The sequence below is a fragment of the Strigops habroptila genome, chromosome 14, assembly GCF_004027225.2.
Source record: "Strigops habroptila isolate Jane chromosome 14, bStrHab1.2.pri, whole genome shotgun sequence".
Lineage (NCBI taxonomy): Eukaryota > Metazoa > Chordata > Aves > Psittaciformes > Psittacidae > Strigops > Strigops habroptila.
The window spans coordinates 6,118,888-6,135,772 of record NC_044290.2 but is presented as its reverse complement, the minus strand read 5'-3'; the positions used below and the strand labels follow the sequence as shown (position 1 = coordinate 6,135,772).

At 55.8% G+C, this 16,885-nt stretch overlaps 1 protein-coding gene across 1 annotated transcript; it reads right to left on the bottom strand.

The window, feature by feature from the left end:
• Nucleotides 1–5,550: 5,550 nt before the first annotated feature.
• Nucleotides 5,551–15,000, bottom strand: FDXR (ferredoxin reductase). Its single transcript, XM_030506534.1, has 12 exons — nt 14,960–15,000; nt 14,070–14,167; nt 12,921–13,016; nt 11,844–11,966; nt 11,211–11,324; nt 10,617–10,718; nt 9,193–9,300; nt 8,889–8,973; nt 8,006–8,199; nt 7,544–7,715; nt 6,930–7,103; nt 5,551–6,189 (listed from the first exon to the last, which is right to left on the bottom strand). The coding sequence occupies exons 1-12, from the start codon at nt 14,970–14,972 to the stop codon at nt 6,059–6,061; spliced, it is 1,410 nt and encodes a 469-aa protein (XP_030362394.1). The 5' UTR covers nt 14,973–15,000; the 3' UTR covers nt 5,551–6,058.
• Between the last annotated feature and the right edge of the window lie 1,885 nt (nt 15,001–16,885).

The following is a 16,885-nucleotide window of genomic DNA, read 5'->3' as shown; positions in this document are numbered from 1 at the left end:
ACAGGAACCCTGAGCTGCTCTCGTGCTCTTAGTGCACCCATGGCAGCTCAGGGGCCTCATTTACCCCTCCTGAGCGGGATCCCTGGCTCACACCTATTTCAGCCTCAGCAATGGTTCATGGGAGGAATGAGGAGGACAACAGCAACCTTCTCCAGGGCAATATCTGGCTCCCCCACTGCAACATGGCCCTCCAGCATCTCCATCCCATGGAACATTTAACCCCATCACAGCCCAAACCCCACACGTGGAACAGACAAACCCATGTCTGATGCACAGCTGGGCACAGCTGGAGGGTGTCTGCAGTAGGGACAAGCAGTACAGGGCAAGGACTGGAGGAAACACACTACCAGGGCCCCCTCCAGCCTTGTCTCCTCTCCCTTGGGAGTCAAACACGGGTAAAGCTCTGGCCGGCACTTGCACTTGAGGCTGCAGAGCGAGCGGCTGCACTAAGAGCTTGCTTCCAAGTTCTTAGTTTTCCTGGCAAAGTCCTTCCAAAGCAAAACCCACAACATTTCTCTGGGGGGGAAAGTGCAGCGATTCCCCAGCCTGCAGCTGGGTCTGGGGCACCAACATCAGAGTTGCTCTGCAACCATCAAGATAACTTACCTGTGCATTTCAATAACAAAAGTCCTTTTCACATTCAAAAGAGGTGCCCTGATGGCTACAAAGGTCCAAACCAGAAGCACGAGCAGCACCTCGAGGTGAAGCCCACAGCCTCAGAAGGTGCAGATGGAACTTTCCTCATGATTGGAAAGCTCTGACTTCCCCAGCCCCTCAATACCACCCTCTCCTGGGATGCCGTGCCCTCTTTGCCCAGCTTTCTGGGCTGTGTGGGGATAACATGGGCATGAGACTGCTTTCCCCCTCCTTTATCCTCCTCCTTGACACCTCCCGGGTGGTACCCTGGCATGGGACCCTCAGAATCCCAGTGGGCCCCTCACCCATGGCACAGCACCAACGAATGGGAGCTCACCTCAGCTTCTCCATCTTTTCCTTGGTATCTTTTCTTGCAAGAGGCTCTGAAAGCAGGTTGATGAATGCAAAGGCACCACGTTCCAACAGCTCCTGGTGTGCAGCCACCTCCTGCAGGGGAGAGCCCACTCCACACAGCCTCCTTGCACCCCATTGCAACCCCACATTGGCATTCCACATCCCAAGCTGGGGTAAAGCCTCACACAGTCCATCCTGCCCCAGCACCTCCATCCTGGTCTCCCAGGAGTCAATGGGAGCCCATCATTTCCCAGCATAAGCCTGCACCCATGCCCCTACGCAAAGCATCCACCCCCAAGGTGCACCCACAGGCAAGACAGCATTGCACAGCTTCAGCCAGTGTCTTTAACATCTCCACTTCTGCAGGGTAAGCCCCAACCATCAATCTCCTATTTGTAGGAGAAACTCAGCCAAAGGTTTTTAACCTGAGTGCATCCTAAACCAGGACTTTGGGAAGGAGAGGGCCCCAGTCTGTGCACTGCGAGCACAAAGCCAGAACAGTCCCTGGAAGGGCAGAGTGACACAGTTTAGGCTGTCCCCATGGGCATCTGCATCCCACTAACAGCATCCAACATCAGACAGGATAACCTGGCACACAGATTCCTCTGCCGGGGCTGAGTCTTGCAGGTGACACTTCTGACACCTGAGATTTAGCCCTGGATCTGCATCAGTCCCAGACCTGCACTCATCCTGACCTGCACCATCCCAGCCCTGCCTGTCGGCTGCCAACCCTCTTCCATAGAAGTTTGCCCCAAAATCAACATCTGAGCACAGCCACCTCTACTCCTGGGCATTCACCTTGCCCTGGCCCTCTGGGGCTCACTTAAGAAGCAAAATGGGTGTAGATCATCTTCTCTCTGTTCTGCCTCCAGCTCCTGGGGCCATCCTCAGGCACCATCCTCACCTCCCCTCCCTACTCCATCCCATAAAGGTATTCAGATGCTTAAATAAGCACGCAGAGCTGGCTGGTGTCTTGGATCCCAGCAGCCACAAAAGCAAACAAAGCTGAAAACAGAGTAAGGAGAAAGTTGGGAGAGAGGCCACGGGGTTGGTGCTGTGAGTGATGCACACACGGCACGGATCCGGCACAGCTCCGCTCCGCTGCCACCATGTCCTACCCTCACAGTAATTAAGGGAGCTAAAATAAACAGGGACGCTTTCATCCCTGCGGGGATAATTCCTCCTCCTGGGGTGGCGCGTGCCTGCGGGGCTGCCCTGGAGATTGGGGATCAGGCAGCCAAAGCCAGCAGGTTGGAAATGGAAATTTCCCAGGAAGGGAGAAAATCGCTTCTTTCTGGGGCCGTAACCAGCCCTCACCCTCCAACAACTTTATTTGCTGCTGTCGCATCCCTAAATAGCTCCTCGAAGCAGCTGCTCAGAGTTCACATCTCCTTCCCCTCTGCTCCCCTCCTGGCCTGGGGAATGGGTTTATGCAGCTCCAAAAGTAATGACTTTCCAAAGTAATTCAAACAGAGGGGAAACCTCCAGCCCAGCACAGCCCTCTGAACATAGGCAAGACTTCAGGAAGCCTGAAGAGCTTGGATCAATAAGGCAGGGATTGCAAACCATGAGCCTCTGGTGGGTCTGGAGCCAGGGATGCGCATGGGATCCTTTCAGAGGAGGGGCGATGTCGTGCCAGGAGGGATGGTACTGGGCACAGTGGGGCTGATAACCCGCTCCAGTGACCCAGAACTTGGTACCCAACCTGTTCACATCCTGTCCCCAGGGATGGGGATGAACATGGAGAGAAGAGCACACAAGGTACAACAAGATGTGCCCAGGAGGGGCCAGTGCTTGTGCTCAGCCAAAGCGCTGAGGTCAGCACTCCCCAGAGCCATCTGTTCCCAAGCGAAGCCCCGGCACACACGGACTGACCCGGGCTTCCGATGCCGCAATTCCGTGGATCATGTGGTGAGGGGCCGGCGTAAAGCAGGACACTGCTTCTGCGGCCGCTCGGGATGGGGCTGGGGAACCATGTGTTAGCCATGCCATGGAAGAGCTTTTCCAACCATTTTCCTGGTGGCATAAGCGGCTTTTAAACAGCTCTTCACTGCTGGGCCAGATTCCTGCCTGGAGCTGGGTTTTCCTTATTCCAGAGCACAGGTAACTTCCTGCTTCGCCGGCTCTAAATGCTTGCTTGAAAAGGCCAAGTTCATCAAGCAGCCCATTAGCAAAGACAGCGAGAGCCTCCACACTTGTCTCCTGCATGTAATAAACACAGCATCAACCGGAGCTTCTGGGGTGTTTCAGATGTGCTCTTCCCTGGGTTACTCCAAGCTGCCCAGCAGGAGCAAGGCAGAGCCTCAGGGGAGCAGAGGAGTTACCCTGCACAGCTCTGCAGACCGGGGAAACTGAGGCACAGCAGCAGGAGGTTGCAAAGACCCAACCGAACAGCATTTACTGTGCAACCGCCCCGCACCACGGCGAGCTCTCTCTGCTCTGTACCCATCCCAGCTGCCTTTCAGAGCAGAGGAACTGCTCAGCCTTGCTTGGCTGGTCTCGAGGCCAAACCTCACCAGATGCTGATCGCCACCAGCTTTGTGCAGTCTCATTAAAGCTAAGCTGAGCCATAACTCATTGGAGCAGGGAAGTCCACATTAAGAACTGGCGGTGATGACTTTCAGCTTTTCAGACCTCCTTCCAACAGCAGGCGGGTGTCACTCAGAGCATCGTCTTCCTGGGGTGGAAAATGGCTTTGGAGATGCCCCTTCGGCTGCTCGGGAAGCAGAGGGCACAGGGATGGCTGCCCCCTCACCCCTTGGACCACCGCGGTGGGGACATAACCTATAGCAAACACGAGGTTAATCACACCTAAAAGCAGAACCTGAATGTGAACAGGTCCCATGAGGACCGCCCCCCCGCTGCTCAGAGCCCAAGCAGCCCCGGCGGTGTCAGGCCTTCTCCATCCCCACTCAGCCCCTCTTTGCTCCCCATTACCAGCCTCCCAGCGCCACCTAACGACATAGTGACCGGGATAAGGCCCTTCCTGAGGAAGCCAGGGGCACCCCAGTCCCCGGAGGAAAGGATGGAGAGCATCCCTGGTGATGGGGACAGCTGGCTGGGGCCTGAGGATGCAGGCAGCAGAGGAAAGGGGAGCTGGAGGTACTGAATGAGGACCCACATAACCGCAGTGATCCTTCCTCTGCCCACGAGGTGCAGTCCTCCATCCCTGCCCTTCGCTGACCTTGATCATCTCATGGCTTCCCCACGGCCCAGCATAAACCCCAGGGCCTTGGCTAGGTTCTGCGTTGAGCAAGGACACTGGGCTCAGCAAAGAGAGACACTCCCCTTAACCTGTTATCACAGCCCCCAAACTACCCCGAAGCATCACCAGTTTGGGAACAACCATTTGCCATGTGCAGCACAAGCACCGTGATTGATGATGGCTACAAACACACCCGACATCAACATTCAAGGTGAAGTGGACGAAAACCCTGGAGAAGAGCTGGCTCATCTCTTCCCAATACCTGCAGATCTGACGCAGCCACAACCACCCCTTCACCATCACATTTCTGGCTGAGCCGTCTACCAAAAGAGCTGCTCCCTGCCCTGAGCACAACCACTTCAGCCCCCTTCCCAAAGAGCTTATTCACCTCCGAACCCAGAGCTGATGTAATCTCCCTAATGCTCAAGAGTTCAGCATTAAGGCTGCATCAGCCCCGAGACGTATCAAGAGCCCCATCACACCAGCAGCTGTTCCACAAAAGCTTTATTGCTTGTTTGCGTACGAGTTCCCAGGATCACATTTCCTGAGTTCCTTAATGAGCTTGCAAATGAGACTGGAATAGAAAAGGAAAGGGGGAAAAAGGGAAAGATGAGAGAAGGGAGATCTCCCTTCCCTAACGTTGGACCAGAGATGGGGTGGGAGTATAGCGCCCAGCGGACAAGCCCTCTACCATGACTTAGAGATGGAGGTTGAGCGTGGACCTGAGACAAGCCCCACCAGCTGGATTTCCCCTCTGCCTCCATCACAGAGCCACCAGTAACAACCACTTACACAGGTCAGAGAGGAGAGGCTGCAACCCTTCAGTGCTCCCATGGGGAGTGCAGGATGCTGAGGGTGGCCAGAGGAGGAGACCATGCTGACACAGCCCCTGCACCATGGATAAAGAGGAGATTATGGCTCACAGCTTGTAATCTGGCTTAAAACCTGACACCGTCACCGCAGTCAATTCAGGCTGAAAGAAGCATTTAATAAGCTTCAAAAACACACAGGCCAAAAACCAGAACCACACCAGTGAATGAAGTGAAAGCTCAAGGCAGGGCTTGCATCAGCCAGCGCCGGCAGGTACCAACGAACACTGGATCCCTCATGATCCGGAGCAAGGCAATTACATGCTTGTTATCCCAATCCACCCTACGATCCAGAACCCAGGCTCTGCCGGGGCTTAACTGCAGGAGGCAGAAAGCAAATTAATGCTCTTGTCTGTTTAGAGCTCGCAAGCAGAGAGCAAACAGTCCCTCCCTGCACGAGAGGAGCTGCTTGCCTTGAGACACGGCGCAGCAGACGCGGCACTTGGCTGCTCCAAGAGGAAGGAGTCACAGACAAAGAAGCCAGACTCAAGTGGCAGCTCCAATTTGGCTTCCCTGGAAGGGTTTATTTAAAAAACAAATATTATCCAAAGCAGCCTGCTCAGGCACGAGTGACAAGGCAATGAAGCCATTTGGCTTGAGGCTTAAAGGGGAGGCAGTGAGACACGAGGAGGTTTCTCTGTCGACTTGCCATGGGGAAAACGCCTGGCCAGGCCCCCTGCCAGGGACACAGCTCCCCTCACCTGCATCAGCCAATTCCTTAATGCTTGAAGGACACAAAGGACAATTATCACCTCCAGGAGTGGCAGCTGGCTGCAGAGGCGCAGCACCAGCCAGCAGCCTCGGATGCTTTGAGACATTCACTTCGGGAGCCCAGAGTTCATCATTACTAGAGAAGCTCAAGTGCCACACACCTCTCCAGAGCAGCCACCAGCTCCAGGCACAAGCCCTGTGCTCCAGGGCCGTGCTGTAACCCACTGGCCTTGCCCCAGGACAGCACCAGCTGGACCAGCACCACATTCCCATCACTGATGCTTTAGTGACCGATGAGCCGCAGCATCTCCTGAGGATCCACGATCTTCTCTCGGGGTTTGCCAGCAGCTTTGCCTCTTGCCACTTCAGCAGCATCTATCTTCTCCCAGTCCGAGAAGGAAACAGGACGGATCCCTGTGATGATGGCAAGAGATGGGAGAGAGAACTTAACCAAGTAAAAACAAGTTCAGCCTCAGCTTCCCATTAGCAGGGACCTGATGTGCAGGGAAGCCTGCCCTTTCCTGACACGGCGCCAGACTTCAGCCTCACAAAGGAGTAATAATTTCTAACACCACAAGGAGAGGGATGGCAGGTTCCAGTCAACTTGGATTAGTCAGACCTTTGCGAGCTGTTAACAACTGCGAGCACAGCACCACCTCAGGGGACAAAACACTTCCAGTTCACTGTTAAGCCTCAGACAGTTAAGAGGCAAGACACACACAGACTTTAATTGAATGCCTTTAAACACAGCAACAGCAAATTACTCTCTTGGGCATTTTAATCCTTTCCCCAACTTGCTTAGAAGGGTTACTAGGAAAAGCACTCAAGAGCAATAGCTCGCTGCCTAGGCAGCTAACAGTGGCATTTTACCCAAGGTCCGTGCTGCTTTTAATGGCCCTTCCCAGAAAGTGGTCATTAACCTTATCAATGACACCGAGTTTGATGGAATTCAAATCCCCCTCTCCCTGCACTTTGAAGCAATGAAACAGCAGCACGTTTCCATGGTTCAGACTCTGCTCCCAGAAGCAGCTCACAGGACTCCAGGATACCCACATCCAGAAGGAATTTGGCTGTATAACCAAATATATATTTTGCTGGTATATTTTGCAGCTTTATGCTGGCTGCTACAGTGGCTCGCAGCCCCTCACACTGACCTCGGCTGCGCAGGATGCTCTCCATAGCCCCAAAACCTTCTCTGGAGGTGGACACGTCCAGCACGCCCCCCTGCAGATCCTCCAGCACAGACTGGGCAGTGTCAAAGCTGTCGTTCATGGTGGTGATGATCACACCCGTGGGTCCTCTCTTCACCCACCCGCTGCAGTACAGACCTGCATGGACACATAGAGTAGCCAGGCTTGGTTCAGTGTGTGGCTATGGAACCTCCTGGCTGCAAAGTCCTGCCCCTGGGCATCACATCAAGCTGCAAGAGGTGGAAGAATCCAGCCTTATGGTGGGAAGAGTGCAGCCTTTTGTCAATGCTGTCATAGGAGTTTGTGTACCTGCAGATACACTAAGCAGCTGTATGGGCTGTATTGCTTTAGCAACAGACTGCAAGGCCCAGTAAAATCACCCTGTACAAAACCAGACCCCCCAAACTCGAGCTGGGGACGAGCCAGGTCTTAACGCTGACAGAGGCAGCTTGTTTCCTCGGTTTCCACTCTCCCAATGAAGCATGCAATTGCCTTGTGTCCATGCTCTTGGTGAATGGAGCTTCCCAGCCCACCAGCTGCACTCGACATGTCCCACCCATATCCCTGTGGATACAGACCTGGGACACCCTCCACTCTGCCCGAGCTGTTGGGAATAATGCCACGCTGGGTGTCGAAGGGCACTGCTGGGTCCAGCGGCAGGCTCCGGTAGCCAATGCTGCTGACCACCAGCCCACACTCCATCTCCTCCATGTCTCCAGTGGGGATGGCTTTGGCAGAGTCACCCGAGCCCTAAGAGAGGAAGAAAGGGACTGCTGACCACCACTCACCAGATGCAGAACAGCCTCCTCCAGCCCCCTTTGGAATCCCTGATCCCAAAAGTCTTTCCCTAAAGGTCTTTCTAATGTAGCAGCATGAAAAGAGCTCCCTTTAGAGGCAGAAAGGCTCTTGGTGGTACCAGCTTCCCCGAGAGCCAATCCAACCAGTCAGGGAAGACAACGCTGTCCTTGGAATGATTCCCAAGGGCTGGAGGGATGCAGCAGTGTCCTGCTCAGGGATGGGTCAAAATACCAAACCCGTACCTCCAGGCAGGTCAGGGCCATGCGGACGCCTCTTGCCCGTGTCCCATCAGCCGTGGGCAGCACCTCCTGGGGGCTGCGCTGGAACTTCAGCCCCCATTCCCGGGGGGACACTGTCTCCACTGGCTTCTTCGGAGGCTTCTCCAGGGCTGTTTTGATCATCAGTTCAGTCAGGCGCTTCCTGGGCCTGGGGGCATCTAGGAGCAAAGAGAGAGCTTCAGGACAGGAACCACAGCAAAAGGCCCTTGACACAGCACAGAGCCAAGTCAAGGCAGTGACAAGTGGTATGTGAGTATCCATTTGGAGCTTGTCATGCTGATGGGCACCCGACACCTTTAAGATGACAAACTGCAAGTCAAAGTGACCAGGAGAGCTCCTGAGGCTTGAGGCCTCACACAGAATCATAGACCAGTTAGGGTTGAAAAGGACCTTAAGATCATCTAGTTCCAACACATGAATCAAAGCCTGTGATTCTCCTGCCTTGCTGGTGCTCAGAGGCAGCAGCCTGCGGAGAAGAGCAAGTCTCTGGACACCCTTGAACTCAGTGTTTTCCTTTTAGCTCTGCAGAAAGCTCTTAAATCTACAGCCTTGGGATCTCTCCTGCAAGTTTCCCCCAGCCCTCCTGAACCTCCTGTCCTCATTACTCAGAGTGTAAGCATAACTCCCAAGCAGCAAAGTGGCTGCACAAACAGGCTGTCCTCTTATCTTTGTGGCCAACTAGCACTCTGAGGATGACCCACACCACGGTCACCTTGCTTCACACACCATGCATTAAGCACAAGGTAAGAGTTTCTCTGATGCACGTTCTGAGCATCTCCAGATTGCTCCTGGATTTCGCCTGTCAAGGCGAATCACTATCTGGAGGACCACAGCACACTTCCCTCACCTTTAACAGCATCCTCGAGGCCTGTGAAGTCAGCAGGGTTCAGCACAGGGCTGGCACCAGGCAGGTTTATCATCTCCCGCAGCTCCTGGGGATTGCAGGTAGGAAGGTGTTACCTCCAGCACCGAGAGGTCACCCAACAGCCCCAGGCCCTCTTCCCCAGCAGTCAAGGAGAGAAGCCAGCAAATAGGTGCAGGAAGGATGCCTGTGTTCCTCACCCATCCCTAGACCACCTCTCCCAGCAGGGACGGGCAGCCTGGGGCTCAATGCTGGGAAGCACAGCTGCCCTCCAGCACCCCTGCCTTACCTTGATAGTGAAAGCAACTTGGAGAGGTCCCCTCCTCCCAACCAGCCAGACACGCTTCACCTTGCTGCAGGCAAGAGCTGCCAAGGAGCCATCAGTGATGTCTGTCTTCTGCAGAACAGAGACAGGAGAGTGGGATGAGGGCAAATCTGGAGGGAGCTGGGGGGGGGAAGCACAGCCTCTGAAGGTGAAAAATCAGCAGAAAAGCAGGCTGTGCATGCAGAGAGCCTGGGCAAGGGCGGAAAACAACTCATCTCCCATCGCACAGAGCTATTTGCACAGCTGGTCCCTCATCACTGAATGAGCTTTCCGAGGCCATAATGCTCTAGAGGCAACGAGCCGGCACCCCGCGAGATGGCCTCGGGGGATCCACCCAAGCAGGTTAACCTTGGGGCTAATGGAGCGAAGCCTTTCAGTGAGCTCCATTGCGGGATGCCTGCAGATGCTGCTGGGTGACTTCCCAGCTCAGGATATACAGGCATATGGGTGAAACCCACTGCAAACCACAGCTCAGGTCAGTGTCTGCCCACCCCGGGCAGCTCTGAGCACACACAGAGGCATTATCAAGCCTCAATGGTTGGCATCTTGCAGCTCTGTTTCAACTGTGTGCGTGTATCTAGATCACAGGAAGATCTTTTCCAGAGAAGACACAATGGGAGGGACACCAGGAAACCAGGAGAAACCATTCCAGACCAATATTCCAAACAGCAAACTGCCTGCATCCCCTGGCACTTATTTCCAGTGCCAAGTCCTTCCCAGCACTGCCTCCCAGCTGGCTTTAGCCACTGGTTGGAAGTGCCTCCAAGTTGTTGTTGGGCCTTTTTAATTTAGTTTTCATTTAATTTAGATATTAATACAGGAAGTGGTTGCATGAATGTAAAACCTCGTGGCATTTCTCCAGGAGGAAGAGCCTTTGCTGCCAACATCTGGGGCAGCAGCTGTATGGAGCAGCTGGTTCACACCAGCTCCCAGCTATAAGGGAGCAGCAGGAGGAGAGGTGCACCAGCTTGGACCAGCCACCAGTGTGCCCAGTGCTACCAGCAGAAACCAGGCTGCTGCCCTCAGCTACAGCAGACAAAGACCCATCCCAACATGGAGAAGCTTCTAGTTTGGTGGTGGAATAGGGCAAGCAGCTCCTCCTTTGCTTCTCATAAGGGATGAAGCTCAAATGCCAACTTTTTAGATACCAGCAGAGCAACCTGGAGAACTCCACAGTGTTACCCAAGGCACGGCTGGAGCCTTGGATCACTCTATGGACTGTGAATCCATAGGTCCACCCAAGAAGCAACAGCCTTCCCTGAGGAAAGATCCCAAAGACAGGAGAGTCTGAGGTTTTGCTGAGATGGGTGGGAACCAGCACCCATCCAGCAGGGACTGAATGTGGGCCCCAGACTGCCTTTGTGGCACAGAGCACCCCTGGGACTCACCCTGAGGAGCTGCAGTGGGGACAGGAGGATCCGGGCAATATCCAGCGCCACATTGCCATGACCCAGAATCAGCGCTGTCTCACAGCTCAGGTCAGGATTCAGCTGCCAAGAAAGACCCAGCTGTGAGCATGATGGCCTCAGACCTGTTCCCACCACCCAAATTCCCTTCCACCCCTCTTTTCCCCCCAAAAGAGGTGATGCAGATGGGGAAACTCCACACCAGCCTCCTCCCCAGACACAGCAACACAGCCACCCCAGGTATCCCATCAGATCCCTCTCCCCTTCTTCCTATGATGGCATCTCTGGGAGAAGGAGCTGTTTTCAGCCAAGAATACCTCCTCAGGTCAAAGCAGAGCATCACACCCCCAGGTTCCCATCTGGCCCAGCCAAAATGTGCTGCCAACCTACAGAGGCAGCTAATCCGCTCTCACTGATGTGCAAATTGTTCACATTTCTGCCATCTAAGAAGGATTTAACATGGTGCCTGCTAATCTTTTCCAATTGCAGGCCTTTCAGGACTTAATCTGGAGCTGAATGCCTGCGTTTGGATGCAGGATGGGGAGGAAGGGCAGGGAAGCACACGGCTGTACTCACATCCCGGTTCTCCGGCAGCCCGTTGTACCAGCCCACAAATGCTCGGGCTGAATATACTCCGCAGAGGTTCTCCCCTGGGATCCCCAGGACCCGGTTATCTTCAGCACCGTAACTCTGAGGAAGGAGCAGACATGGTCAGAGATGTCACCGTGTGCAGGGGTTGATACCAAACCACAAACCTCCCCTTCCAGCTGCTGCCAGGGACACTGCACGGCTGCAAACCCCTCCTAGGGGCTGGGATACCCAGTGAGGAGCTAAACACAGCCCAGGCAGAGGCGCTTCATCCACTCCATCCCCATAGGCTCCAGAGCCAAACTTGACCTCCTTAGGCCAAGGCAGAGCACAACAAGCTGAGGACTGAACAGGAAGGACAAATCCATATCAAGCTGAAACAGGTATTGACCATCACAGCGAAAAGGCTCCTCAACCATGCCCCTCACAGCGGGGTTTCAGAGACCTGCATTTGATGCCATGTTTTAACACACACCCCCTGCCTGAGCTGTCCCAAGCACGGGGACAGCTCACCATGGTAATAAAGCACCCAGAAACACCTCACCCAAACCCTCATCCCAAGACTCCAGCGGGGAATAACCCCTCAGAACCTTCTCCGCGAGCACAGGCGGCGGTACCCACCAGCACCACGGCGTGGTACGCCTGCCGCAGCTCTGCCACCGTCACGTCCCTGCCCACGGTGACGTTGCCGTAGTAGGCGCAGCGCCCCGAGCGCGCTGTCTGCGTGAAGGCGTTGATCACGTTCTGCACAGACCAAACAAGCACCAGGGAGTTACGTCCAAGCCCCAGCAGGGGCCAAGGCCCGCTGCTGATAGCTCCTGTCCCCCTCAGCCTTGAGATGCGTCACCCCCTCGCCCAGGCAGTTATTCTGAGGCTCTTATCTAACACCAGCCGCAGATAATTCATGGGGAGATAAGCACAGGCTGGGATTTGGCGCTCGCTTTTTCCATCGCCCTGTGTGGAATGGAAAATCCATCTTTTGCAGGAGGACAGGACCCCTTCAATGCCTTTGGCACCTCTCCATAAACCCCACTGTAGGAGAAAACTCCTTCCCAAAGGTGATGTCTGCAAGGGAGTCCAACCAAACCACCCCTTCCATTGAGGGGGCTGCCTGCCAGACCTTCTCTGCCAGCCTCTCATCTCAACCCTTCCCAAAACCCACTTCAATGAGGGGACACAGAGCAGGAGGGTGCCCAAACCCTTTTCTTCTGAGCAATCAGGGTTACAGAGCAGAACAACTTCTTCCCCTGCAGCTCCAGGGGATTCAGCCTGGTAGCAGGATGGATACCACTATACTGCAGACACTGCCCCAAACCCACCTCCCTTATGTCCACTCCTCTTCTCTCTCCCTCCTCTCAAAGGGATCCTGGCATTTTGGTCTGATGATCTCCAGGGATTAGAGGAAAACATCACAAGATATTCCTGTGTCTGGAACTCCTATGTCCCACCACTCTGACCACCTCCCCTGCAGCTCAGACACAGCAGATACCCCTGGGTACAACTCATGCCTACTATGAGGCAAAGGAAAATGATTGATTTCAAAGAGCTCCTTTGAGTTTAACTTCTCCTTGCCCAGATGTGCACCTACAGCCCAACTCCATCACCCCTAATAAGAGATCTCTGATCCCGATTGCCTTGCCTGCACCCAGCACCATCATGTTGAACCACATGGGCAAAGGGGAGGAAGCCAGCACCAACCTTCACTTCTGGGTGATCTGGGGCCACCCCAAAACGGACGAGCCCAAAGGGAACAGGCAGCTTCTCATAGATGTCCACTTGTGCCCCGCCATGGTGCTGCAGGAGAAGGAAATCACAGTTAAGGGATGAGGACAGAAAGGCCACATGAGCCCAGCAGCTCCAGAGGGACACGCAGTGCTCGCATGTTGCTAGGGAAGATACAAGGCAGGAAGAAGGATTGCACCAAGATCCACAACCAGCAACTGCCTCTTCCAGAGCCTTCCATGCAGAGGATGATGCTGTACCTGGTACTGCCAGCTCAGATCACAGGGTGTAGCAGAGTATGACCTTAACCACCATCAAGCACATCTCATGAGGGGCTCCATCCTCCTGCCCACCCCACAGCTCCTCTTCCACACTCACCTGGCAGCTACCCAGTCCCCAACAAAGAGCCCCCACACTGGGTGCACAGCACCATGGGTGCTGGTGGACCCCCGGCTGTCTGCCAGCCCCCAGCAGAGGTGAGAGCTGCAGACAGATGTTCTGCTGCAAGGCTTTTGTTATCTTGTATTTTGAGTCAGACTCTTCCCAGAGATTAAGCAGCCCTGAAATTTGTCCCTGAGGCTTAGTAACAGCTATTTTCCAACACGTACCGGAGACAACACAGCAGTTTAATGACAGGGTTAAGCTGCTGCATCTCTGCTCGGTGCCAACAGTTCTGTGCTCAGGTCTCCTTTCCCACCAGAAACCTGACTGCCCAAAGCACTAATAGCCTTTACAGATGCCAGGTAAAGAGTCACCTGTGTGCCTTAACTCAGCTAGGAGAGAAGGAAGCAGGAGAGCAGGTCTTGCACGCTAACACATGGTTAACGTCATCCCTGTTGGGTGACGACAGCTCTGAGCAAGGCAGATCTCTGTTTCTAGAGAAACCACTTGGGGTGAACTCGCAGCACCCAGGCTTGGGTCTGACCCAGGGGCAAGGCAGGGATGGAGACAGCAGCACCTACCCCAAGTGAAGGGGCTCAGGAGGACTCTGGGGGGTCTGGGCTGCCCCAAGCAGCCCCCCAACCACACAGGTCTGGCTCCCCAACCTGCTTCAACCCAAGCCAGCCTGGATACCTGCCCCCCCCATATCCTGCCTTCACCCACCGTCAAATCCCACCCTGGTACCTTGAGGATGTGCTGAGCTGTGTAGAACCCCGCGGGCCCGCTCCCCACTACACAGACCCGAGGAGCTGGGGCAGATGAGGACAGCCACCGCTTGAAGCCTGGAGGGGGGGGGGGAAAAGGACAGAGAGGACGTGAGGTGCATGAGGTGGCGACCCCCAGCCCAGCACCGCCCTCCCCTGGAGCCCAGCACCGACCCAGCGGGGCTCGTCCCCCCGCGGCACCCATCCTGCGCAGCCAGTGCCGGCGGCCGCCCGCGGTTTATGTACCCCCGGTGCGAGGTGGAAACGCTTTGGGGTGGGTCAAGGCTGCGGCCCCCGCGCTCGGCCAAGCCCGTGGCCTTGGTGCTGACGGCTGAGCCGGTGGGGACGGGGACGGGGGGGGGTTGTCCCGGAGAAGGGCACCAGGAGGCGCCGCAACAGGGACCGTCCCGACCCCGTGCACCGGAGGACTCCGGCCCCGCGTCCCTCGCTCCTCTAGGGCTGGAGCACGGGCCGGCCGGTCCCGGTTCTCGCAGCCACTCAGACCGGCAGCCCCGGATTCCCCGGTCCCGGTTCCCGCAGCTGCTCGCACCCGCAAGCCCCGGTAGCCGCAGTTGCCCCGGTCCCGGTTCCCGCAGCCGCTCAGCCCCGGTTCCGCCGGTCCCGGTGCCCCCCGCACCCACAAGCCCCGGTTTCCCCGGCTCCAGTTCCCGCAGCCGTTCGGACCTAAAGCCACAGTTCCCCCGGTTCCCGCAGCCGCCCGTACCCACAGCCCCGGTTCCCCCGATCCCCGCAGCCGCTCGGACCTAGAACCCCGGTTCCCCCGGTCCCGGTCCCCCCCGGACCCCGCGGTCCGGGACCCGCTCCCCCGCCCCTCACCGCCGCAGCCGCCGCCGCGCCTCCAGCACGCACCGCCCGGTCCCATCCCGGCCACCGCTGTCCCCGCCCCTCCTCCCCGCCGACCAATCACGAGCCGCGTTAAAGACATGATTAGCATAACCACGCCCCCTCCTCGCCGCGTGGCCACGCCCCCAGCCAATGGAAGCATGCGGTTGCCACCACGGCTGTCCGGAAACGGGAGATATCATAGAGAGGTAGGGAAGGAGAGGCCGCATAGCGGACGTCCTCGCCACCGCTCTCTATGGCGAGGCCTCCGCGGTACCCTGGTGGCTGCCCGGGGCGGCAGCATCCCTGCGGCTGCTAATTGCGAGCGCCCCTTAATTGCCGGGAGTGGTTAACTGCGGAGGTCTCCCGGGGAAAAACAGCAGCTCAGACTGATTAATCATTCCCCAGTGCAGCCGTCAGCCCCTCGCCCAGAGAAACCCACAGCACCCCATCAATAAAGGATAAACCACTAGTGCCAGAGCCCCGGCCCCAGCCTCCCCACTGTCCCTGCTTTATTTCCTCCTTAATCCCATCACTCGGCTCGTTCCAAATATAACTACTCACCATTCCCATGCGGGAGGACCCAGACCTTCTTCAGCCCCTGCGCAATACACCAGGCAGGAAAATCATCTCAGTGGGCCCAGGAGATGTTGAAGGGTTGTACGGATGCCAAAGCACACAGGCGAGCATTAATGGGGCTTTCTAAAAGCAATTAAGACCCAGAGGAGTTTACAGCTAGAAGCTGGTTTTAATAAGGGTCATAAACCTCACATCCTTTATGCATGGATTTGAGAATTAGTTCATGGCTTTCTGCGTGCTGAGAACAGCAACTGGGCACGTACCGCATCTGCACCCACTCCTTCAGGGGGGTTGCAGTGATGACCAGGATTTCCAACAGCTTTAAAGCCTGTGCCCCAAGCCCCCAGCCCAACACAGCAATTACCAACCCCTGCCCAGAGAGGGGAGCCTGGAGGCTCCATTCCAAATATCATCCAGAAGAAGAGCTGAGTTTAAATCTAGGGCATCGCTCGAGGCAGAAATGTAGGAGGTTCTGAGCACAGGTTTCCCATTAACCTCCGCTGTATCTGCCACTTCTGACAGGGGATAACCCCCGTGTTTCCCAAAACACGAGTCATCTCCCCGGCCGGCTGAAGAACCTGAAAACACTTGCCTTTAGATGGCACTGCGTTAAACAACAGCCGTGAAATCCAGCCTGGAAAAAGGCTATTGCTCCCTCCAGTGCTCACAGACATTTTGGGACTCATCGCTTTGCAATAGGGGAGGAGAAAGAGCGTTTTGTGCCCACAAGAGGGACACGTGAGGCTGAGATTATCCCAACTGAAAGCACTGCTAACACCTCCCCCCCCCCCACACCCCCCCCCCCCTTTGCTGGAGCACTGTTCGGCACATTCAGCTCTGGTGCTTAATTGAGAAACTAATAATGAGGGCTCTGGGGAGGTCTCTGCCACCCCTGGGCCCTGGGTGACCCCCACAAGCCCTTGGGCCGTTTGGTCCAGCCCCCCTCTGTTCTCTCCAGCCTTTTGACCCAGCATAACCCATGCTCAAAGGGCAAAGATTTGCCCTTTGGATGTTTCACAACATCCTGGATCAATAAACTGACATGGGGCCAGTTAGGGGTGACATGGCAGTGCCACCAGCCCAGGGCATCAGCGTCCCCTGGGTCTCAGCCCAGGATAAATCAGTAATTCCCTACTTCTGATGCCAAAGGGGTCACACTGGACAGATCCAAGGCCAGCTTTCCCTGCCCCCAAGTCTGGATCTGCCCTATGTCACAGCAGCCACATGGGGACCCTTCTCCAGTGGGTCTGAGGATGTCCCTGCACAGGGTGACGGTCTTTCCCCTACGTTTGAGTACCACCAGTAGACTTGCTCCAGCAACAAACCCCAATAACAAAGATCCACATCGATGTGTTAAGGCTGAAATCATTGTTC